The 24,142-nt window shown below is 49.7% G+C and overlaps 1 protein-coding gene across 1 annotated transcript in view; it reads right to left on the reverse strand.

The window, feature by feature from the left end:
• Positions 1-24,142, reverse strand: part of LOC140425056 (ATP-binding cassette sub-family A member 13-like) — a 505,398-nt gene that overhangs the window by 306,058 nt on the left and 175,198 nt on the right. Inside the window, exons 11-12 of the mRNA XM_072508872.1 lie at positions 21,996-22,126; positions 8,622-8,722 (exon numbers count right to left, since the gene is read on the reverse strand). Of these exons, the coding sequence (XP_072364973.1) occupies positions 8,622-8,722; positions 21,996-22,126 (232 nt within the window). The remainder of the gene's footprint in view (positions 1-8,621; positions 8,723-21,995; positions 22,127-24,142) is intronic.

The following is a 24,142-nucleotide window of genomic DNA, read 5'->3' on the forward strand; positions in this document are numbered from 1 at the left end:
CCGGCAATGGGCCAAGTGGCCGCCCGTTTCAGGCCAGTCCCGCCGGCGTAAATTACAGCAGGTACTTACCGGCTGGACCTGGCTGCGCAGGCGGACTCCAGGGTCCTCAGGGAAATACCAATCGCGTAGAGCAGCCCCCGACTTGTGCCAATGGCACCAATTCTCTGCTCTCCGGAGAATCAGCGGACCAGCATCGGGGCGGGTATGTGCGACTCGCACCCACCCTGGCGATTCTCCGGCAGGCCTGGGCTGAAAGAGTCCCGCCCGGGGTCTCACACCATGCAGACGATTTGCTCCTTTATATAACGGACCGACTGGGTGGGATTGCAGGAATTATGGGGATACTGGAGGAATTTGGCAGGTTCTCAGGTTGCAAACTGAATATGGGCAAGAATGAGGTTTTTGCGATCCAGGCAAGGGAGCAGGAAAGGAGACTGAGGGAGATGCTATTCAAAGTGGTGGGAGGGAGTTTTAGGTACCTGGGGATTCAAGTAGCAAAGGACTGGGGTCAGTTTCATACATTAAATTTGGTCAGGTTGATTGAGCAAATGAAAGGTGATTTCCGTAGGTGGGGCATGCTCCCGCTGTCATTGGTTGGGAGGGTACAGACTGTGAAAATGACAGTCCTTCCGAGATTGCTGTTCGTGTTTCAGTGTCTTCCAATCTTCATCCCCAAGGCAATTTTTGGGAAGATGAATGCAGCGATCTCGGGTTTTATATGGGCCTAGAAAGCTCTGCGGGTGAAGAAGGCCCTTCTTGAGCGGGGGCGTGGGGAGGGGGGCTTGGCTCTTCCGAACTTTATTAATTACTACTGGGCGGCCAATATATTGATGGTTAGGAAATGGGTAGTGGGGGAGGGTCGGTGTGGGAGTGAGTGGAGGTGGCATCTTGCTTAACAAAGTCTGAAGGCTTTGTTAACGGCACCTCTGCAGTTCTCGCCAGCTCGGTACTCCACAAGCCCGGTGGTAGTGGCATCCTGAGGGTGTGGGGCAAAGGAGGCAGCACATCTGTGACAATCACTGGTTCACTCTGGGGGGGGAGGGCTAGACGGGGGCTTCAGGAGGTGGCAGGGATTGAGAGATTTGGGGATCTCTTCATTGAGGAGGGTTTCCCCGAGCTTGGAGGAGCTAGAGGAGGAGGTTGAGTTGCCAGGGTGGAATGGGTTCCGGTACTTGCAAGTGCGGGATTTTGTCCGGAGGCAGGTCCCGGGCTTCCCTCGTCTCCTACTAAGGGGGCTACAGGATAAGGTGTTGTCTAAACCAGGTGTTGGGGAGGGGAGGGTCTCGGAAATATACAAGGAACTGGCGGAGTGGGAAAGGGTTCCAATTGGGGAGGTGAAGAGGAAGTGGGAGGAAGAGCTGGGAGGGGAGTTGGAAGTTGGGTTATGGGAGAAGGCCCTGAGGAGGGTCAATGCATCCTCGTTGTGTGCCAGGCTTAGCCTGATCCAATTCAAAGTGGTCCACAGGGCTCATATGACTGTGGCTCGGATGAGTAGGTTTTTTGAGGAGGACAGGTGTGAGCACTGTGGGGGCGTTCCTGCGAATCATGTACACATGTTCTGGGCGTGTCCGAGGCTGAGGGGATTTTGGCAGGGATTTTCGGATGTCATGTCAGAAGGCCTTGAAGGGAGGGTCACTCTGAGTCCAGAGGTGACAATATTTGGAGTGTCGGAAGATTCAGGAGCCCGGGGGCAGGGGGAGAAGAGAGGCCGACGTTTTGGCCTTTGCCGCCCTGGTGACGGATATTGTTGGTCAGTGACATGGCAGGGTTTCTTAGGCTAGAGAAAATTAAGTTTGCCTTAAGGGGTTCATTACAGGGGTTCGCTCGGAGGGGGCAGCCGTTCATCGACTTCTTCAAGGAAAATTGACCATCAGCAGGAGGGGTGAGCGAGGAAGGGGAGGCACGGAAGTGACGAATAAGGGTAGGGAATCTAACATATGGGTAGTTAGGGTCTCGGGCTGGGGGGAGTTGGGTATGTTATTGTGGGGTTTTTGTGTGTGTGCTGGATCTCTTTGTTGTTTAAGATGTTAAAATTATAAATGCCTCTATAAAATACTTTCTAAAACAAAATCAATGCTGAACAATCGTCTTTCTCACAACATCCACATATGTTAATCTGTTCTCTTGCTATTTCTAACACAGCAATTGAGTAAGATGGTTTAACAATTTTGTATTAGCAAGTTTCTTTTGTACTTTTAAAAATAATTCACGATCAAATGCTGAATACAATGGAAAAATATTAAAGGTTTGTGCCTTGAAAATGTGTTATTATCCTAGCAGGTAAACTGTGCTGGTGGGGAAGGTGGGTGGACGATGCTGGGGGGGGGGTGGCGGTGTATTGTTAGAGTTCTAGTTAATTAGTCTTCTATCCAACATTTATAAACAAAGTCACATCAAATTCAGAATGAAATTATGTGTTATAACAAAAAGTATGTTTCATATTGAGTCGATTATCTCTGCAGTATTACAATGCATTATTTTAATGCCCATTTATGTCCAAATGCATCAACTTTGTAGAAGAATACAAAGATTGAATGGAGATCCAAATGGAGGAAGTGTGGTAGCGTGGTCCCTTTAAGGGGCGAGCCCTGGTAGTCCATGTGACCAGATCGGGCCCTTTGTGTGAGAGCGTGCAAACCTCAATCAATGGGGAGAAAGCTCAGGGCCCTGGGAGTAGGGGCCCGGGAGGTGTGAAACCGGGAGTCAGAGATTGAAGACACATTTAGAGACTGTGCCTGTGTATTGGTAACCTTTTCCTGGTTATCGATAAATCCTTGTTTGGTTATACACAAAGCCTCCACAGTGAACTAATCTCAATAAAGTCATGTAGATATCAATGTCCTGAGTTCTCGAAGAAACAAAAATCCTCATATTCCCATTCATCTAGTACTGGAAAGTGTAACTAGACAAACAACAGAAATGGGGATAGGATCTTACCAGGCTGCCTATTATTACCAGCTGACATTTGTGGTAATTTTAATCTAACTTCCCAGGCAGAAACTCACAGGATTAGGTGATAAAACAAAAAAGAGTGGCTAAGGTAAATATTGGTCCTTTAGAGGATGAGACGGGAGATTTAATAATGGGAGATGAGGGAATGGCTGAGGAACTGAACAGGTTTTTTGGGTCAGTCTTCACAGTGGAAGACACAAATAACATGCCAGTGACTGATGGAAATGAGGCTATGACAGGTGAGGACATTGAGAGGATTGTTATCACCAAGGAGGTAGTGATGGGCAAGCTAATGGGGCTAAAGGTAGACAAGTCTCCTGGATCTGATGGAATGCATCCCAGAGTGCTAAAAGAGATGGCTAGGGAAATTGCAAATGCACTAGTGATAATTTACCAAAATTCACTAGACTCTGGGGTGGTCCCGGCGGGTTGGAAATTAGCAAACGTGACACCACAATTTTAAAAAGGAGGTAGGCAGAAAGCGGGTAATTATAGGCCAGTGAGCTTAACTTCGGTAGTAGGGAAGATGCTGGAATCTATCATCAAGGAAGAAATAGCGAGGCATCTGGATGGAAATTGTCCCATTGGGCAGACGCAGCATGGGTTCATAAAGGGCAGGTCATGCCTAACTAATTTAGTGGAATTTTTTGAGGACATTAACAGTGCGGTAGATAACGGGGAGCCAATGGCTGTGGTATATCTGGATTTCCAGAAAGCCTTGGACAAGGTGCCACACAAAAGGTTGCTGCATAAGATAAAGATGCATGGCATTAAGGGGAAAGTAGTAGCATGGATAGAGGATTGGTTAATTAATAGAAAGCAAAGAGTGGGGATTAATGGGTGTTTCTCTGGTTGGCAATCAGTAGCTAGTGGTGTCCCTCAGGGATCAGTGTTGGGCCCACAATTGTTCACAATTTACATAGATGATTTGGAGTTGGGGACCAAGGGCAATGTGTCCAAGTTTGCAGACGACACTAAGATAAGTGGTAAAGCAAAAGGTGCAGAGGATACTGGAAGTTTGCAGAGGGATTTGGATAGGCTAAGTGAATGGATTAGGGTCTGGCAGATGGAATACAATGTTGATAAATGTGAGGTTATTATTTAAATGATAAAATATTAAAACATGCTGCTGTGCAGAGAGACCTGGGTGTGTTAGTGGAAGAGTCGCAAAAAGTTGGTTTACAGGTGCAACAGGTGATTAAGAAGGCAAATGGAATTTTGTCCTTCATTGCTAGAGGGATGGAGTTTAAGACTAGGGAGGTTCTGCTGCAATTGTATAAGGTGTTAGCGAGGCCACACCTGGAGTATTGTGTTCAGTTTTGGTCTCCTTACTTGAGAAAGGACGTACAGGCACTGGAGGGTGTGCAGAGGAGATTCACTAGGTTAATCCCAGAGCTGAGGGGGTTGGATTACGAGGAGAGGTTGAGTAGACTGGGACTGTACTCGTTGGAATTTAGAAGGATGAGGGGGGATCTTATAGAAACAGAAATAATTATGAAGGGAATAGATAGGATAGATGCGGGCAGGTTGTTTCCACTGGCGGGTGAAAGCAGAACTAAGGGGCATAGCCTCAAAATAAGGGGAAGTAGATTTAGGGCTGAGTTTAGGAGGAACATCTTCACCCAAAGGGTTGTGAATCTATGGAATTCCTTGCCCAGTGAAGCAGTAGAGGCTCCTTCATTCAATGGTTTTAAGATAAAGATAGATAGTTTTTTGAAGAATAAAGGGATTAAGGTGTTCGGGCCGGAAAGTGGAGCTGAGTCCACAAAAGATCAGCTATGATCTCATTGAATGGTGGAGCAGGCTCGAGGGGCCAGATGGCCTCCTCCTGCTCCTAGTTCTTATGTTCTTATATTGCGCTCCATTAACTTCAACCATATAATACCAACCTTGCAGCTGAACTTGCCAGTTTCCCTCAGGGCGAGTTAGGTTAAAACTGACCCCTTGTTGGCTAGGCTAACAGCTAAGAAATGGTCCACTGCCCAAAACACTAGAGGCAGCCAGGTGATAAAGAATCATATGCAAAGATGAGACTTCACGTTCAGGCTAAAAATGGAGAAATTTGAGAAAGACCAACTAACTCAATGACTGCTCTTTTGAGAGTCTGTGCAGACTCGATGGGCCAAATGGCCTCCTTCTGCACTGTGGGGATTCTATGATGATAAGAAAAGGCTGCAGGTGGGAAGGGATATAGCTGACAGTCTAAAGTCAGAACAGAGGAGGATAGGTGCACATAGTCTGAAAGATTTAAAACAGTTCAACTGGAAAGATTAGAGGGATGTAGAAACAACAGGCAAGGAAAATGATTGTTGAAACAATTAATAGGTTTTCTGCTCGGTGCTTGAGAGGCCTTTAATGGAACACTGGTCAAAGATTCGTGCACAAGCAGTTTGGAGAGAGTTCATCCTGAGTGTGACACAGCCAGAGTGAGAGTGTGCATTTGGGAATTTGGAACACCATGGGAATTCGGTACAGAAGGGAAAGAGGTGATTTTTGCATTTTTTGTTTTTCAACGTTTTGATCTACAGATCAGGGGCGTCATTCTCCGACCCCCCGCCGGGTCGGAGAATGGCCGTTGGCCGCCGTGAATCCCGCCCCCGCCCCCGCCGAAGTCTCCGGTACCGGAGATTGGGCGGGGGGGGGGAAATCGGGCCGCGCCGGTTGGCGGGACCCCCCGCTGGATTCTCCGGCCCGGATGGGCCGAAGTCCCGCCCAGGAATTGCCTGTCCCGCCGACGTAAATCAAACCTGGTATTTACCGGCGGGACCAGGCGGCGTGGGCGGGCTCCGGGGTCCTGGGGGGGGGGGGGGGGCACGGGGCGATCTGACCCCAGGGGGTGCCCCCACGGTGGCCTGGCCCGCGATCGGGGCCCACCGATCCGCGGGTGGGCCTGTGCCGAGGGGGCACTCTTTCCCTTCCGCCTCCGCCACGGCCTCCACCATGGCGGAGGCGGAAGAGACTCTCCCCACTGCGCATGCGCGGGAAACTGACAGCGGCCGCTGATGCTCCCGCGCATGCGCCGGGAAACTGACAGCGGCCGCTGACGCTCCCGCGCATGCGCCGCATTTCTTAAAGACACTCAACGTCCCGGCCTCCACCACCCTCTGTGGTTAATAAGAGGAGCCACGGGCTGAAGCAATTTTGTGGAGGTTAGGGTCAGTTTTGGATCTGTCTGTCAACAGACTAGCTTCTTCTCTACCAGCAGTTTAATTTTTTTTTAAGTGCCCATGAACAGTTCAGAGATTTCTGAAAAGGGAAGACTCTACAAGCTGTTTCCTGGAGTCCTTAAGATAATGAATGGCTTAGATAGGGTGATTGTAGGGAAGTTGTTTCCATTAACAGGGGAGACTAGGACCCGGGGGCACAGCCTTAGAATAAAAGGGAGCCACTTTAGAACAGAGATGAGGAGAAATTTCTTCAGCCAGAGAGTGGTGGGTCTGTGGAATTCATTGCCACAGAGGGCGGTGGAGGCCAGGACGTTGAGTGTCTTTAAGACAGAAGTTGATAAATTTTTGATTTCTCGAGGAATTAAGGGGTATGGAGAGAGAGCGGGTAAATGGAGTTGAAATCAGCCATGATTGAATGGTGGAGTGGACCCGATGGGCCGAATGGCCTTACTTCCACTCCTATGTCTTATGGTCTTATGGTATCGCTTACTCAAAGTGGTTTAACCAGACATCTCTTTACAGCAAGTATTCCTGACTGCTAATTGTATTTGAAAGCGGACTGTGACCTGAGATGGGTTTTCCTTGAGTGAAGATAAAATATAGCAGATTGGAATTAGTGTTTCATTGTCATTATTAAACCAATGCATTGTTTAATGGGTAATTGTAAGCTATTTTCTTGTGTGTGATGTTAAAGATATTTTACTCCTGTGTTTGTAATAAAATTTGTTTTGATACACCATATCCCTATTTGTGCATGCAATCGCTCCTGGAGCGAAGTATACTTTCCTCCCAGTCTTACAAAATTAAAATAAAGTATTGCGGTTTCTGTCCAGTATCCTAGCAACTGTTGGGGTTTGGTCCGGGATCGCAATACAGGTAAACAGAGGCCAGTCAGTCGAACATCATGGGAGGAAAATTATTGGAAAAGAGTCTTAAGGGGCAGAACTAATCTCTACTTGGAGAGGCAAGGACTAATTAAGGATAGTCAGCATGGTTCTCTCAGGGGGAGATAATGTCCAATACATTTATTTGAATTTTTAAAAAGATCACTAGTTGTGTGTTTGAGGGTAGTGCAGTTGATGTTGTTTCCATGGACTTCAGCAAGACTTTTAACAAGGTCCCACACGATCAAGAATATAAGAGCCCATGGGATCCAGGGCAGTTTGGCAAATTGGATCCAAAATTGGCTTGATGGCAGGTGGCAGAAGGTAATGGTTGAAGGTTGTTTTTGTGATTGGAAACCTGAGTCCAGTGGTGTTCTGCCGGAATCGGTGCTGGGTCCCTTGCTGTCTAGATGTGAATGTGGGGGAATCTGATCTAGATGTGAATGTGGGGGAATGATCAGTAAGCTCACAGATGACACAAAAACTGGTGTTGTCGGAAATAGTGAGGTGGAATCCTTAGATAAAAGGATGATAGAGGCAGGCTGGTCAGACAGGCAGAACAGTGGCAAATGGAATTTAACCCTGAAAAATGTGAGGTGATGCATTTTGTAAGGACTAACAAGGCACGGCAATATACATTGAACAGTAGGACCCTAGGAAGTACAGAGGGACCTTGGGGTATATGTCCAGAGATCCCTGATGGCAGCGGGACAGGTAGATAAGTTGGTTAAGAAGGCATATGGAATACTTGCCTTCATTAGCGGAGGTATGGAATATAAGAGCAGGGAGGTTATAATGGAGCTGTATAAAACGTTCATTTGGCCACAGCTAGAGTACAGTGCAAAGTTCTAGTCGGCACACTATATGAAGGTCATGATTGCACTAGAAAGGCTGCAGAGGAGATTCACCAGGATGTTGCCTGAGCTGATGTCTTTCAGCAATGAAGGGAGGTTGGATAGACAGAGGCTGTGTTCCTTATAGTGGAGAAGGCTAAGGTGGGGGATCTCATCATGGTGTATATAGATAGGGTAGATAGGAAGAAACCTTTCCCCTTAGTCAAGGGTCAATAACCAGGGGGTATAGATTTAAAGTAAGGAAAAGGAGGTTTAGAGGGGTTTTGAGGAAAACGTCTCCACCCAGAAGGTGGTGGGAATCTGGAACTAACTGCCTGAAAGGGTGGGAGAGGCAGGAACCCTCACAACATTTAAGAAGCATTTAGATGAGCACTTGAAATGTCAGAGCATACAAGGATATGGACCAAGTGCTGGAAAATGGGATTAGAATAGATAGGTGCTTGATGGCTGCCACAGACTGTGTAAAACACAATGATTCTATGACTGAAAGGAACACATTATACATGCGAGTGATTGGAAATCTAACCATAAAAGCTCTATTTTTGAGGAGTTCCATCAAATCATTAACAAGTTCTACTATTCTCTGTCTACAATAGGAATGCCTGAAACTGATCATGAAAATGGTGTTATTCTTCACTTGACCAACTGCTAAGGGCAGTCAAAAATACCAATCATCATGTCTGTCCAAAGCAATACATCTAGAATTACATCACGGATGGATCACAGTTTTTTTGGGTGTTCTATTGCTGGTTTCGTTGATTTACCGTTTTTAGTTCTGTCATCAGGATATCGATATCCAACATCATCTGGTTCACATTATTCACATCCAAGTTGGCAAACACGTCCTTCAGGAATTCTCGACCGGCTGAAAGGATATATTTTTTAAATGATCGAACCATCTTGATGTAGTATGAAGAATGCTCTGATACTAATCATAATTTACCACATTTCATAAAACAAAGCTGAACTCAATCCAAATTTTAGTGAATCAAAAGCCAAATGGAAAACTGAGTCCGATTCAAGAATTATCAAATGCATTTCTTAACTCAGTTGATGTTTCAGATCTGTTATGCAATGACTGATCAAACAACATGATGATTTTTATATTATGGTAAAGTTATAAGGATCCTTGCAGTCAGTTTTTATTGCTGATTTGAAAACCTGTCTTTTTAGTTCTTACTTGTAGTGACAAAAGCAAGAAACAATAAGGGGAAATTAGGCCCTCAATAGCATAAATCAGTAAAACGTATCTTTATTTGGGTTTTGTGATATTATACAAATGTACAGCATGTGAAGAGTTCATGTTATGTTAAGCCTAGCCACTAGAGGGAGCTACAGAACAGTACTATAAATTGCAATAGCTCTTAAGCTAAGGGGAGGAGTTTAGAATGGAGCTGCAGAAGATAAGATTTATTGTGAATTGCAGAGTTAGTTAAAATACAATACTTATAATTAATAGATAGAGATAGTGGGCTGAAATCGCAGCCGGAGCGGGGGTGGGGAATCTACTTTCACGCCGTAATCGGACCCAGCATCGGTTCGGCAATTCACCGAGCCCCTAAAATCGGCGTGACCACAGAGTACGCCGCGCCGCCGGGGGACCATTGCCAGAGGCCCGCCCAGCAATCCTCCGTTCCCGACTGGCTGAGTTCCTGACGGCATGGAACTAACCACCTTTTGCCGGTCGGGATGCTGGCATGGCGGCTGCGGACTCAGTCCGCGGCCGCCCTGGTGGGGGGCGGGCAAATCGAAGACCAGGGGGAGCCTTATTGGTGGCCGGTGATTAACTGTGCGGGGGTTGAGGCTCGGGCATGCGGCCGATCAGGGAGTCTCTGTTTTTGGTGTGGCTCCGCAGTCCGAGTACACCATGGCACTCGGCGTGGCCGTTGGAGGCCACCGCCATGCGCTTGCGTGGACCCAGTGCTGGGGCCCGTATCTGCAGCTAAAGCTCCAAGATTCACTCCAGGTCCCTGCTCGTCCCCTGCAACGCATTGAATTTGTTCAACTTTTTGAAAGAATGTCTGGAGTAAAATTCTACCGTTTTAACGCTGGCGTGGGGACACAGGGCTGGATTCTCCGCAGCCCCACGCCAAAATCGCGTTTGGCGCGAGGACGGAGAGTCAACGTTCCCGACCGGGTCACGACCAGCGGAGTTCAGGCAATTCTCCGGGCCCTGGAGGATCGCTCGCCCGTGATTTACAGCACACGGCTGGGGAGCCATTGGCAGAGGCCCTCCCAGCGATATTCCAGCCCTGACCAGCCAGGTTTCCGACGGTGTGGTTCTAACCACGTATGGCCGGTCGTGACTCTTGTGCAGTGGCTGCGGACTCAGTCTGCGGCCGCCCTGGTGGGAGGCAGGTGGGTCAAGCACAGAGGGGGGCTTATGGTAGTCCGGGGCAACGATTGGACCGGTCCAATGCAGCGACATGCGGCCGATCGAGGGGCCTTGTTTCTTAGTCTTGGTCCACGGTCCGATCCGCCATGGTGCTCGCCGCGGCCACTGAAGGCTGCCGCTGTGCGCATGCGCGGACTCGGAAACGGAACTGCGGGGGCCCATACCCGCAGCCAAAACTGCGAGAATCACTCCGGGTCCCTGCCAGCCCCTTCAAGGTAAATGAATAGCTCTTTATTTTTTGCAGGAAACTGGGGAGTGAAACGCCAGCGTTTTTACGCCGGTGTGAGGACATAGCCCCATTTTTGGAGAATCCAGTCCATAGTCTCATTTTGGGAGGCTCCAGCCCAGTGTTAGTTAGTGTAGTTTAATTCTTACGGGCTGGATACTCCCAAAATGAGACTATGTTGGTGCCGTCGTGAAGACCGTGGAGTTTCACGACGGCGTCATCGGACCACCTAGGTGAAGCCATTCAATGGCCCACAAAGGGCTAGCACGGGCAGGTCGTGCAGCGCGTGATGGACCGGCTGCCGATTTGCCGGTTCCGACATTGACGTGACGCGGCGCGCGGCTGAAGTTAAAAATTCTCCCCCCCCCCCCCCCCCCCCCCCCCCGCCACAGCCGTCGCAGGCAAAATGGCATCCGCGATTTAGGTATGGGGAGCTCAAGACCCTTCTGGATGCCGTGGAGGAGGAGAGGAGGCTGGTGTTATATCCCGAACCTGGCTACAGGACGACAGGCGCATTGTTCGCCGTGCGTGGCGGAGGTGGCCGACGCTGTCAGCGCCAATGGGGTGGCAGCCAGGACAGCTGACCAATGCCGAAAGAAGCAGCATGACCTCTCCAGGGCAGCCAGGGTGCGTACCCAGCACTGTGCCCCTGGCACCAACCCCACTACTCCCCACACACGTGAACCGCTCCCCCCAGGGGGACGGTCCCACCCCCACCCTGACCCATATGGCTGCACCCACCCATGCCAGGGGCAACGGCCGGGTGCCCTGTGCACCAGTGCCATCAGAGACCCAACCCCTGGGATGCATGCGTCGGACCATCTAACACGATTGATGTTTGTGTTTGCCCCCCCCCCCCTCCGAGGCAAAGTCCGCGCATAACCGCCGGGAGTGGGAGAAGACCGGAGGGGGACCGGAAGACCTGCGCCCCCTCACCGTGCCCGAGCAGAGGGCACTCTACATCGTCAGCGGGCCGGAGGAGAGGGAGGTAGCCGATGGGAGGTCTGAGGCGCACCATCAAGTGAGACCACGCTGCCTGGCTACGGCTCCTCACTACACATATGTGCCCACCCCTCACCCCCTCACCTCACACACCAACAGCACTCACCCCTCTATCCCCCACCCCACACCCCAACAGCCCTCACTACTTCACGCCACCCCCCCCGTCCGCCTGTCTAATCATCCACACTGTCCTGTGTCTCACAGGACCAGCCGGCGATGGCCACGGCCCTTCCGGTGGGCCCTGCCCCCCCAGCCAATGCCAGGTCCAGTGTCCCCCAGGGACCCAGGCACGGAAGGCGAGAGCAACTGGAACACCAGCCCTCTGCCCGAGACACCACGACCCAGGGGACAGAAATGCACGGGACAGACACAAAAGACACCACCACCCAGGCGACAAAGACTGACACCACGATCCAGGGGACGGAGACACAGGGGACAGGCGCACAGCACACCACGACAGAGGGGACAGACGCACAGCACACCACGACACAGGGGACAGACGCACAGCACACCACGACACAGGGGACAGACGCACAGGACAGACCCAGAGGGAGGTGGCACGGTCCCAGTCTGGGATGGCCCACTCCCTGTGCTCCATGACCGCGAACATACAGTCCCTGGTCGATACCAGAGCACGCATCCAGGACTGGCAGCACCAGGTGTCGGGGGGCCTCGGGGGTTGGCTCCGCTCGCACCCACCACCTCATGGAGAAGCCCGGGGCCATCGGGCACCCCGAGGGAGGAGGAGGTGCTGGGGCCCGTGCCGGTGACTCCTGCAGGGTAGGTGCCGGAACACCGCGGCACCTCTGATTCCCCCCCTCATGTCTCTGATGCATCAGGTGGGTAGCAGGCAGAACAGGTCGACACCATGCCACCTGGGACATCCGAGGAGCAGCCAGCCTCATCCAGGCCGGGCCGCCACAGGAAGCGTGCGCCAACGGGGACCCTAGTCACAGGGCAGGGGTCACAGCAGTCCATCTCCACTCCTGTTGTATCATCTGGGGAATGACCTAAATGTAGTGATAGGGCCCGTAAGGCCAGAAAACTAGACACCAGTTAAGTTGGCACGGGTGCAGGGCACCGTTTAGGTGTGGGGCTAGGGCACAGACTCTTCACATTAAACACCTATTATCACCATTGCAAGCTGCCTCTGTGCTCTGTCTGATGTGTGTGGGGGTGGGGCGCCAGTGGTGGCCACTATGGGTGAGGGATGGTGGACGGGTGAGGCCCAGCAAGTGGGATGTGCAGTCCTCCCCCGACCGTCCCCATCATCCATCTCCAGCCATCGATCGGGCCATGTGATGGAATGGGTTGCATGTGCTGCTCATCCTGGTGGGAGGTGCTATTGTGGGCATGAGTCAGACAATGTCTAACGATGTGGGGCACGGAGCTCATCGCAGAGCGGGCTGTCATCATCCTCCATCACATGGACCAGACCCGCTGTCACTGCCAACCAAGTGCCCCCCAGCTCGTTGTGCCAAGGTATATATAACAGAGGGGGGGTGTATGCTGTGGTTCGGTGGTGTGGTAGGTGAGGGTGTTCGGTGGTGTGGTAGGTGAGGGTGTTCGGTGGTGTGGGAGGTGAGGGTGTTCGGTGGTGTGGGAGATGAGGGTGGTCGGTGGTGTGGGAGATGAGGGTGGTCGGTGGTGTGGGAGGTGAGGGTGTTCGGTGGTGTGGGAGGTGAGGGTGTTCGGTAGTGTGTGGGAGGTGAGGGTGTTCGGTGGTGTGGTCAGTGGTGTGGGAGGTGAGTGTAGTCGGTGGTGTGGGAGATGAGGGTGTTCAGTGGTGTGGGAGGTGAGGGTGTTCAGTGGTGTGGGAGGTGAGTGTAGTCGGTGGTGTGGGAGGTGAGGGTGTTCGGTGGTGTGGGAGGTGAGGGTGTTCGGTGGTGTGGGAGGTGAGTGTGGTCGGTGGTGTGGGAGGTGAGTGTGGTCGGTGGTGTGGGAGGGGAGGGTGCCTGGTGGTGAGGTTGTGTGGTAATGTGGTATCCGTGCCCCTGCCGAGCAATCCCCGCACCCCCCAGTTGGTGAAACATGCGGCGACTATAGTATCCCGTGCTCGCTGGCCTTGCCGATGGCGTAGTGCGGCCTCCCATGCATGTCCGGCCCCATGTCCCACCCATTGGCCCCTCACCCCATCCTCCTCATCTGGAGAGGCCTGCCCTTGCTCCTCATCCTCCTCCAGCACATCGCCCCTCTGCTGGGCTATATTGTGGAGGACGCTACAGACCATAACGATGCGGCCAACCCACCTTGACTGTACTAGAGGCCCCCCCGGAGCGGTCCAGGCACTTGAAGCGCATCTTCAGTACCCCAAAGCACCTCTCCACCACACCCCTGGTCGCGCCAAAGGTCTTCCTGTAAATTTCACACAGTTACATAAAACCGCATTATAAAAAAACCCAGCAGGGTCGCTCTCAGGCCACCATTCCAATGGGGAACGCCCAGCCAACGCAACGGCAACAGGATTCATCAATGCGCACATCCGCACACATCGCCTGCATTTACAGCGTACAACCCGCCAGTGTCTCTAGTCATCAACTATCAGCCACAGGCAACCGTCAGCTCTCAGCTAGGATCACTGAAGCAGAACCCTCCGAACAACCGGAGGATGCACGCCGACAGCACCAATTCACCCTCATCACCAGTATAATAATGAGAGGGGAGTCTGATATGTTTCTTAAAAGTCTTTTTGTTCAGCAAACAACATTACCTACACGAGGCCAGATACACCTCACCGAATCCTTTCTCCTTTCTAATTAGCTCTACAGTGATCGAGCTTTTATACGAGAGATGGATAAGCTACCCCATCCACAACAAGGGAGCTCACAGTTCCAATCATCCCCAGCTGATTATTACAGTTACCACCTCCCTCGTGGCATCAATTCAGCCTGCCACACTGAAATCCAGCCCCCCTCTCCAATCGATTGGCTGACACCTTGCACCCTCCCCATGTTCAATGCTCGTGCGTGTTCCTCAGAACCCCCTGGCACCCACTAGCATAACACTTTCATATCCAGTTGTCCCACACATGCCACCTGCTATAGACCTCCATGGTCCATCAAGCGTACGGCTCACAATGCCCTCTCTTTGTCCCGCAGGAGACGATAACCCATAATAAACGGGAAAAGGAGCAGAATCCTGGAGATCTAATTCCTCACCCCCTATGAAAAATGGAGATCGTGGGGCTGCTCGCGGAGAGAGCAGTCACCGACAGAGAGGTTGGCCTGCGCCAGAGAGGTGAGAATCCATTGCCTCTTCACCCAGATGACCTGTCTCAAGTGAGTTGTTCATGTCAGACAAAATGATCCTTCCCTCTCACTGTCTCATTGTCTCGCAGGATCACCATCTGATGAGGCGGTCCATCCGGAGTCGTACCATCCCCTGCCATCCAAGAGATCACCTCGGAGAGACCACCGCTGAGGCGACACAGTGTTCACCCACATCTTCTACCAGCATAGAGCCACTCAACTTGGTGGGCAACATTAGTGAACAGGCTTCTGGAGCACAATCTGGTGATCACCACACAGTTCCTGATGCAGGTCAGGTGGAGGCAGGAACATCCAAGGGAGTGAGCAGTCGGAGGCCTGCTGGATCCCAGGACTCAGCTGGGTCACAACCAGATGCCCGTGTCTCTGGAGAAGATTCTTCCAAAGCTGATGCAGATGATAGGACACAGCCGTGACATTCAGGAGGGGATGTCAGCGACATTTCAGTGATTGCAAGACCGATTGGAGGAGTCCCAAAGGCTGCAGGGACAGGAATGCTGCCGATAATGTGTTGCACCGAGGCCAATACATCTAGGGTGACAACCGCAGTGAAAACCTGGAGCACAATGTCCACGTCTTAAGTGGTGGTATCCAAGGCATGGCTCAGTCTGTGATCACCATGGCTGAGGGCCTTGACACCATGTCCCAATTGCTGAGGAATGTGTCCCAGATGCAGCTGGACATTGTTGGGCACTAGAGCGTGGCCCAGTCACTGAGGAGCATCGCTGAGGGTGGCGAAACCATGGTGCAGAGAATGGGGAGTCTCCAGGACTTGCAGCGCCAGATGACTCACCGGCCTCTAGAGCTCACTCCAGCTGCCCTTCCATCCTATGGAGTCCCCTATGGCCCCACGGGCACCGTCAGGGAGGAGGAAATGCTTTAGGCCAACCTGGGGCCTGCCACCAAAACAGTTCTTCTCTAGTTCTTCGGATTCCCCCCTCCTGACAGCGACGCATCTCAGGCAGTGGGCAGAACAGGGTGGCAACTCTGATGTGCATCTCGTGAACGCACCTAGACAAAGAGTAGACCATGGAAGATCAACTAGAGGGAAGAGCACAGAGTGAGCATTGGTGAGGTCACTATCTGTAGCAAGGGGAAATGGAAATCTGGCACAGTAAAATGTTCACTGTTAAAACATGTCACACCTCACACATGTGAAGCTTCTGTCGCGTTGATCTTCACAGAGGGCCTGTCCAATCCCCGTCACTGTTGCCCTCCACTCGCCTCACCCCCTTGAGTGCGAGCATGCTGTCAGCAGAAAGACAGGAGTCAGACTTCAGCAGAAACTGAGGAGCACCAGAGCTTTCCTCACAGCAATGATCATCACTCCCCTGCCATGTATTGAGACTCGCTGACAGTGCGAACACAGGCCCATCATTCTGGAGTCATGTTATACAGATCCTTGGAGGGGGACAGGGTGGACTGGGAAGGGGCGGTGTGATGGGAGGGGGGCAGGGACTGGGGGGAGTGGAATTGAAAGGAAAGAGGGCAGGGGGGCTGGATTGGGGTGGTAGGGGAATGGGAGGAGCAACCTCAGCGGGTATCCCTTGTCCCCCATGAGCCAACCCGTCATCCTGGGGTGGTCCTCAAAGACACCGGGGATCTCAGAGTGCCCCAGGATATAGGTGTCGTACACGCTCCCAGGGTAGCAGACATGCATGATTCGGAGGCAGTGGTCACACACGATCTGAATATTCAGGAGTGGATCCCTTCCTGTTACTATAGGGCACTCCAGATGTCCCAGTACTCGCAAGGCGACATGTGTGCCATCAATACCCTGGACCTGGGGCATACCAGCGATGGCAGCGAATCCTGCAGCACGGGCATCTTAGTAGCCTCGTCTAGCGTGAAGGTGATATAGTTGTTTGCCTGGGCATTCAGAGCATCCGTAACCTCCTGGATGCACCTGTGGGCAGATGACTGCGATATGCCACACAGGTCCCTGCTCGAACTCTGGAATGGTCCAGTGGTGTAAACGTTGAGAGCTGCAGTGACCTTCACAGCCACTGGGAGTGGGTATCCTCCTCCATGCGCGTGCCATGTCTGCGCAGAAGTGGCACAGGTACCGCAATGTCTCTCTGCTGTGATGCAGTATTCTGCAGCACACGGAGTCTGTCAGCTCATTGAATGACCAACTACATCTTGGGCAGTTACTGGCCTCACTTTCTGTGTCCCTCCTCAGCCTGATGGGCGGCCGGATCTTCAGGGTGTGCGGCGGCCCCCTGTACATGTGGTGTCATCTCCAGCCTATGTTGTCACTGCGGCCTCTCCGGCGCCTGCCCGCCTCGGCTGTCACAAGCAACACAAGGGCAGCCTCCGCGGAACAAATCCAGCAAACATAGTTTTAACTGGAAGGAACTGGAGAAGGAGAGAGACCAACAATCAGTAAACGCTTAGTGTTTGATTGTTGGCAGGTGCCTTTATGGTGCTGACGCTTCTAGAGTACAGACATCAAAGATTGCTGGACATGCAGGGCACTATTGACGTTCAGGAGGGAAGTTGCAGCAGGGCTCTGTCCTGGGTGAGTTTCCATCTGTGGTTGCCCCGTTGTGGGTCTCCACAATTTTTAAAGATAGCTTGATGGTCTCATAGACGCAAAGCCCCTCAACCCCCGGCCCAGGGGCCAACTCCAACCTAGGATGTTTCAGACCCCAACCAAGCTTAACCCCCCTGAGGGGCCTCCGACACCCTTGCGAGGACTGGGGCAGCAGCTTTGGTGCCCTTGAGCTGTATGCTGGGAAGTGGAAATGGCTACTCACCTCCTGACTTCCCCTCAGTAGCCATCGCACCAGCTTCACATTTTTGTAAAGGAGTATTGAACGATGCCAGCGTGACTTCCTGCTGGAGAGTCAGACAGGTCCTGGGAGGCCACAGCATTTCATTTCATTCTCATTAATGAGATTGAAATGAATGCAAACAAAAGAGGGTTAATAATATTCTCGCCATTATTGTGCATGATCCGGAACTCACCATCGAGAGCAGGCCGGATGAATCGCAAAATAGTTCATGCCCAGCACAAATCTCAATTTTGCCCGTTCCTGCTATTGACCCGGCATGCTCAGATCTGTGCCGGGCACAACCTGGTCGCTGAATCACAGCACAAATATACTTAAGGCATTTGGAAATGGATTGTGCACTCCATATTGCTGGCTCCTAAAGTGTATGTTTGAGGGAGCACAGACTCACCCGAACATCATAAAGCAGAAATATTAAAAAACTTTGGCAGACATGAAACAATTAGTGCTAAATATAGATTCCATAATATGCACCCTGAAATCATGTTATGTAGAGTATCAATATAATTGGCAATTATTATCAAAGCTCTTCAGATTTTTGTATATTTGTTTTGAAGCTTATTGTTCTCCAGTACAAAAGCTCTTAAATCTTGATACAGATTACTCTCTTGTTTCCTCTTCAATTTAAACTCTAAATGTCCTCTTCAATTTAAACTCTAAATGTTCTTATTTGTGAGTCCCTTGGAGATCAATCAAAGGTGTACTACAGGATGGTGCTTGGTTGCCAGTAAATAGTCTATTGTGTGTGTCCCTATTGAAACTTTTTAAAGGCCTGTAACCTCTTGGCTCCCCAGTGTGAGATTAGGAGGGTACCCTAAAGACGCACTGGGGAAACCCTCACAGAAGTTCTCAGGGTTTACGCATCAATTGTCCAGAAAATTCCCCATGTCATGTCAATTGCGCTGTGCTGGGAACCATCCAACAAAGCGGTTTAAATCGCTAACATTGGACGGTTTGAATCCCGGCCCTGGGTCACTGTCCATGTGGAGTTTGCACACCATGTCTGCGTGGGTCTCACCCCCACAACCCAAAGATGCGCAGGTTAGGTGGATTGGCCACGTTAAATTGCCGCTTAAAAAAAAGAATTGGGTGCTCTAAATGTTTTTTAAAATCAATGAATTAGAATGTGCAGTTTCTGTAATGGCCGTGTGGTCTCAACACCAGTTTAACATCAGGACAGTATGTTGAAAATCTGCTTCAATATCTTTTGGAACTTAGGTTGGGTGTCTTGAAAGTTATCAACATTTGAGGTATTGGAAATTCTGGAAACAATTTTGCAGTTGAGAATCTCAAGGAAAATGGCTGAAGTCTCTCGATGCAATTCTCACATTTTGAGCGTAAGTACTCCCGCCAGCGGGGAATTGGGACTGTTTCCAGCTGGTGCTTGGAGCAATGCTGATGTGTAGTTCAAAAGCAATTGGGAACTTTTTTCAGATGATTGGGTATTATATTGAACCTGAGAGGGCGGGGCCTAAACTCCCTGACAGGTCCGATTCCTCAGAGATCTGAGCGGCATTTTTAAAGATCTCAGAATAATGTTGCAGCCCCCCAAATCGGTGCCAAGGCCCCCCACCAATTGCTGGTAAGGCACACCCCCCTCCCCACAATTACTGACCCTGCACCTGGTCTTTCTAGGAAGCTCTTTAGAACAAAGAGACAGCCTCTTTTTAAAAAAAAACTTGTGGTTAGCAAGAACACCTGCTCGAAAGAGAACGTGCTGAAGAGCTACATAAATAAATAACTGTAATCCTTCCTTTGAAATTGCCTGGACCTGTCAATAAAGAGGCTTGTAAAAGGTAATGGCCGGTGAAATTAAATGTAAACAATGCAGTTCAAAGCTCCTGGGCTTCTAAGCATGCACAGTGTCTTTAAAATGTTAAAGGGCAATGAAATTGGCGGTGATAAAAGCACCTCACCTTCTTCTCACAGGTCATTGATATTGACATGCTGGGAGAGAGTTTAAATGTTTTAAGGCCACAATAAGAACATTTTCACTTTCTTCTCACAAATCATTGATATTGACATGCTGGGATATCCCAGCTTTAAACTGAAACTTGACAAGCTGAAAGACAGTGAGGTGAATTCTCCACCTCCCCAGCCGCATGTTTCTCGGCAGCGTGCCACCACAGGCAGCGGGCTGCTCCATTTCCACCGCTAAGCCAATGGGATTTCCCATTGTAGGCACCCACGCTGCCAGGAAATCTGCGGACCGGGGTGAGCTTCTAGTGGAACGCAAAATCTCGCCGGTAAGAATTTACCTCTGTTTACTGATTTTCAAAGCTGCAGATGGAAAGACCAGCCAAATGGCCCCCATCCCAGGAAAGACCCCTGACCTGAGCCCCTTCAGACCAGTCCCCAAGTCCCCCTGACACCTCCCTCAGCATCCTGCGGGCAGGCATAGGGTGGGTACTGACCCCCCCCTTCCCCCAGCAAGGGTGCAAACTGCCAGGTTCCTGCTTGTCAGGACTTTCACCAATTCATGCCAGCTTGGCTTCCAGCTGGGAGGGGCTGGAGTATCCCAGGCTTCCTGCCCAATAATGATATTTGAATGAAGTTTAATCCGGTGCTTGCATGTTCCTGTCTGCTCTGGGCGAGAACTTCGTCTGGGCCAGTGGGGCAGGCTGGGTTATTCGCAACGGGTTTGACGCCTGGGGAGAACCCCGTTACTGCCCTTGCGTCCGATTCAGAGGGCTATCATGATTCCCAACTCTGAATTTCCCCAGTGTTTACCTGGTGCAATTAGATACAAACCAATTACTTAACAGTTCTGTAGAGATCCTTCAGCCAACCAGTCCAACAAAATAGATGTCCAGAAAGGTACCTGTGACTATGTCTTATATGTATTTTTGGCCATATAAAATTCTGCAAGTGATGCATTTTTGATGGTTGTCAGCATTGAGCTGGATTATATTAAAATATTGCGTCATTTAAAATGGATCATATTAGAAAACTGTCTGCCACTAGAAATGTCCCTCTTGTGAAGTACTATCATTGAGTGATTAATGAAGAGTTTTGGCTACAGATGATCATCACAGCTTGATTAACTTACTTTATATTGCTGTATAAATCACTTATTAAGATTTTATTCAGTGAATTTTATGAATATAATTAAATTACTTATAAAATCTCGCAATACAGTTAAAATGAGGTAATGAGTTACAAAGAAATTACAATATTGAATGATTAAAGTCCCTGACTATTTATAGTCAATCTTTTCATGTTTTATTCATTTGCTAAATGTTATTTGGCAGCCTTGTGACTCTATCCATCCATGACTTTAAACAAATAAATAACAGTTACAGCCTACTGAGCCAAGGTTCCATTCTGGGACCTTAATGCTATGTAGTAACGTCAGCTGGGATCATAACAGCATTCACAGTGAAAGTGTCAGCTCGGGGAACTGATAAGGATGGTGTTGGAAAAGCCAAATGGGCAGATGTGGCCTCAAGATTTGGTTCCCCCACAACTGAGATCTGATGACCTCATCAGATCTCACAAAGTGTCACCGAGGCGGGCGTGATGAGGCAGTTCATAGAATTTACAGTGCAGGAGGCCATTCGGCCCACCGAATCTGCACCGGCTCTTGGAAAGAGCACCCCACTTAAGTCCACACCTCCATCCTATCCCCATAACCCAGTAACCCCACCTAACCTAAGGGCAATTTAGCACAGCCAATCCACCTAACCTGCACATCTTTGGACTGTGGGAGGAAACCAAAGCACCCGGAGGAAACTCGCGCAGACACAGGGAGAACATGCAGACTCCGCACAGACAGTGACCCAAGTCGGGAATCAAGTTGGGAATCAAACGTGGGACCCTGGAGCTGTGAAGCAATTGTGCTAATTACTGTGCTACCATGCCCCCCACACCCCTCTCCTGAATGTTCGATGAGGTTTCTTGCAGTTTGACGTTCTATTCCATAATGTAACTGTCAAGTGCACACAAGAATAGAGTAATTAAATGTTTTAATCTAAGGATTCTGATACGGGTTGTAAAACACTCGTGAGTTGTGATATCATTTGAACCTGTCCATGAAATTACTAGTTTTGTAAGTGTGCACTACTTCGCACTTTATTCAATAAATAATGGGCCATTTGATTAATTTTGTCATCAGCCTGTTTCAATCCCAGAAGTATTCATGAAAACCATCTGTTTCAGGTTGCAGAATTATATCAATCCTTCTACCTCTGTGTACCCGAACTGACACCGGAATGTGGCGACTAGGGGATTTTCACAGTAACTTCATTGCAGTGTTAATGTAAGCCTATTTCATAGATTATCATAGATTATCATAGAATTTACAGTGCAGAAGGAGGCCATTCGGCCCATCGAGTCTGCACCGGCTCTTGGAAAGAGCATTCTACCCAAGGTCCACACCTACACCCTATCCCCATAACCCAGCAACCCCACCCAACACTAAGGATACTTGTGACAATAAAGATTGTTTTTATTACCTCTCTCAAGCTTCATTTGCTGAATCATAACGTCCGTTTGCGACTTCTGGATCATCAACATGTACTTGATCCGAGGCCATATTTTAAAAGTTTCCAGATTTTCCTGAATCCTTTTCTGATACTTTTCAAACCTGCAATATTGAGTCAGCATTAAAGTTTTCACACATGGAACACAGATCATGTGCTTGCAGCTGTATATTTGTTACATTTTCTTGATTAAAGCAGGCTCAGTGAAAACATCTTTCACACTGTCTATTGTATGTCTTGTGTTGGTGATATGTCAGAGATCACTCATGGAGTCCGGCAATACGTTCTTTTTACTGCATGTTGTAGTCTAGAGCTATGGATAGTGATGGTGGAGGCTCCAATTTTCTTTCCATCACATGTTTGCGATCACATGGTTGCCCAGGAATCTCTCCTGCTTTTACTGCGTGTTGGTCGAATTTTCAGGTTGGTAGTCAATCTGTTTGGGCACGTTGCTAACATCCCTTCCTTGCCCATCAATTCTGGGTGGAACTCAAAACCGGAGCTTTTGGCTCATAGACCACCTTTGTATATTTTTAAAAATTCATTTACAGAATGAGGGTGTTGCCGGTTAAGCCAGCATTTATTGCCCATCCCAGTTGCTTGTCAGAAGGTGATGGTTAGTTGCCTTCTTGAACCGCTGCAGTGCCTGAGGTGCAGATAGACCCACCGTACTATGAGGGAGGGAGTTCCAGGATTTTGACCTAGCAACAGTGAAGGAATGGTAATATATTTCCAAATTCCAAGGGGTCAGGAGGTGAGTTACTCACTGTAGGCTTCCTAGCCTTTGACCTGCCCTGGTAGCCACAGTATTTCCAAGATTCACTAGGTTAATCCCAGGGCTGAAGGGGTTGGATTACGAGGAGAGGGTGAGTAGACTGGGACTGTACTCGTTGGAATTTAGAAGGATGAGGGGGGGATCTTATAGAAACATATAAAATTATGAAGGGAATAGATAGGATAGATGCGGGTAGGTTGTTTCCACTGGCGGGTGAAAGCAGAACTAGGGGGCATAGCCTCAAAATAACGGGAAGTAGATTTAGGACTGAGTTTAGGAGGAACTTTTTCACCCAAAGGGTTGTGAATCTACAGAATTCCTTGCCCAGTGAAGCAGTTGAGGCTCTTTCATTAAATGTTTTTAAGATAAAGATAGATAGTTTTTTGAAAAATAAAGGGACTAAAGGGTTATGGTGTTTGGGACGGAAAGTGGAGCTGAGTCCACAAAAGATCAGCCATGATCTCACTGAATGGCAGAGCAGGCTCGAGGGGCCAGGTGGCCTACTCCTGCTCCTAGTTCTTATGTTCTTATGTTCTAAATCAGGGTGCTAAGTGACTTGGAGGGGAACCTCCAGATGGTGGGGTTCCCAGCTACCTGCTGCTCTTGTCCTTCCAGATGGTAGTAGTCATGGATTTGGAAAGTGCTGCCTAAGGAACCTTGGCGAATTACTCCAGTGCAGTTTGTAGATGGTACACACGGCTACCACTGTTCGTCGGTGCTGGTGGGTTTGAATGTTTGTGGAAGCGGGAGCAATCAAGTGGGCTGCTTTGTCCTTGATGATGTTGAGCTTCTTGTGTTGGAGCTGCACTCATCTAGGCAAATGGCGCATATTCCATTACATTCCTGACTTGTGCCTTGTATATGGTGAACAGGCTTTGGGGGGTCAGGAGGTGAGTTACTCGCTGTAGGATTCCTAGCCTTTAACCTGCCCTGGTAGCCACAGTATTTATATGGCTAGTCCAGTTCAGTTTCTGATCAATGTTAACCCCCAGGATGTTGATTGTGGGGGAATCAGCGATGGCAATGCCATTGAATGCCAAGGGGAGATGGTCAGATCTTCTCTTGCAGGAGATGGTCATTGCCTGCCACTGTGTGGCATGAATATAACTGGCCACTTGTCTGCCCAAGCCTGGATAATGTCAGGGTTCGTTGCATTTGGACGTAGATGGTTTCATTATCTGAGGAGTTGCGAATGGTGCTGAACATTGTGCAGTCAACCGCAAACATCCCCACTTCTGACCTTATGATGGATGGGAGGTTATGCTCAGTCTTACATTTAGATTCAGCAAGTGTTGACAGGAGAACACATGGAGTAACATTTACAGTGTCACTGCGTTTTTGGTGG

Source organism: Scyliorhinus torazame, chromosome 6 (genome assembly GCF_047496885.1).
Source record: "Scyliorhinus torazame isolate Kashiwa2021f chromosome 6, sScyTor2.1, whole genome shotgun sequence".
Taxonomy (NCBI): domain Eukaryota; kingdom Metazoa; phylum Chordata; class Chondrichthyes; order Carcharhiniformes; family Scyliorhinidae; genus Scyliorhinus; species Scyliorhinus torazame.